Source organism: Salpingoeca rosetta (genome assembly GCF_000188695.1).
Source record: "Salpingoeca rosetta unplaced genomic scaffold supercont1.3, whole genome shotgun sequence".
NCBI classification, from domain to species: Eukaryota; class Choanoflagellata; order Craspedida; family Salpingoecidae; genus Salpingoeca; species Salpingoeca rosetta.
The window spans coordinates 1,769,541-1,770,983 of NW_004754931.1; the positions used below are offsets into that span (position 1 = coordinate 1,769,541).

Consider the following 1,443-nt stretch of genomic DNA (forward strand, 5'->3'; position numbering starts at 1 on the left):
CACGATTGTTGCCAACCCCAGCTTTGAGCACGACGACCTTGCCGCACGCGGCGTGCAGTGGTCTTCTTTTGCGCACGGCTGGGACGTTGTTGGCTCAGCCGGTACACTTCGCCCCAATGCAACCACCTTCAATGTCACCGGAGTCAATGTTGCCATGCCGCCGCCTGCTCTTGGAACGCAAGCGCTGTTCGTCGCATCTGCCAACGCAAGCGCCAGTCAGATCCTTGATGCGCCACCGATAGGGCCTGCCAGCACGTACGAGCTGTGCTATGCAGTCGGCAAGCGGCTCGATCGAGCATTTCCGTCGTCGGCCGTGGCTCAGCTTCGCGCGTGGCCATCGGGCCTCGTCCTTGCCACCGCTTCCACCCTGCAGTCAGATGTCCCCAGTGGCGCCTTCATGTGGGAGTGCTTGGCGTACCAGGCGTCTGAAGCAGACGCGACGGCTCGGGGCGAGCTGCTGCAGCTTGTGCTCTTCACACAAGGCGGGGATAGCGTTGCCCAGGCCGTGTTTGACAACATCCGTGTCAGCACTGAGGCCGGGAGTGAGCCTGCGTACACCACCGCCATGCCGACCTCAACAAGCACAACGCATACTGATGGCACGTGCACATGGCAGTATGTTGAGAACAACTCGTTTGAGGCAGATGACGCGTCCACAGCGAGCAACAACTTCTACCTTTATGCCTTCGGCTGGACAGTGACGGGAACTGCTGGCACTTTTCTTCCTCCTCCCACCGCATTCGACGACAGCTTGCCGGATGGCACCCTTGTTGCACCTGGAGATGGCACGCAGGTCCTCTTCATCAAGCCAGATGCAAGGGTGGCTCAAACCCTCACCTCATTCGTCATGGCTGGCAACAGCAACTACACGTTCCAGTTTGCTGTGTTGTGGCGCAATGACCGCTCCATTTCGTTCCCAGACAGCGTCACATTTTCCGTCACCTCCAGCACATCGCAACAGCTCGTTCGAAGCAGCACGGCCACGAAAGAAGAACTTGGTATCCTGCCTGGTCAACAGGTCGAGATGGAGGTCACGGTGAGCGTGCCAGCCAGCGCAGCGTATGTGGGTGAGAGCATGACAATCGAATTTGCGGTCAACGGGGACTCCTTTGATCAGGCTGCAATCGACCATTTGCGTGTGTGCGAGACGGTGATGACAGCTACGACGACGACGACGACAACAACAACAACAACAACAACAACAACAACAACAACAACAACAACAACAACAACAACAACAACTACTACTACTACTACTACTACTACTACTACTACTACTACTACTACTACTACTACTACTACTACTACTACTACTACTACTACTACTACTACTACTACTACTACTACTACTACTACTACTACTACTACTACTACTACTACTACTACTACTACTACTACTACTACTACTACTACTACTACTACTACTACTACTACTACTACTAC

General features: G+C 54.3%; 1 protein-coding gene across 1 annotated transcript in view; it reads left to right on the forward strand.

Moving 5' to 3' along the window:
* The window catches only part of PTSG_11808 (uncharacterized protein), a gene marked incomplete at its 3' end in the record, with an annotated part of 4,279 nt that extends 3,200 nt beyond the window's left edge, over window positions 1-1,079 (forward strand). Inside the window, exons 5-6 of the mRNA XM_004997875.1 lie at window positions 1-1,036; window positions 1,059-1,079. The exon at window positions 1-1,036 is cut by the window's left edge and continues 83 nt beyond it. Coding sequence (XP_004997932.1) covers window positions 1-1,036; window positions 1,059-1,079 — 1,057 coding nt within the window. The remainder of the gene's footprint in view (window positions 1,037-1,058) is intronic.
* Between the last annotated feature and the right edge of the window lie 364 nt (window positions 1,080-1,443).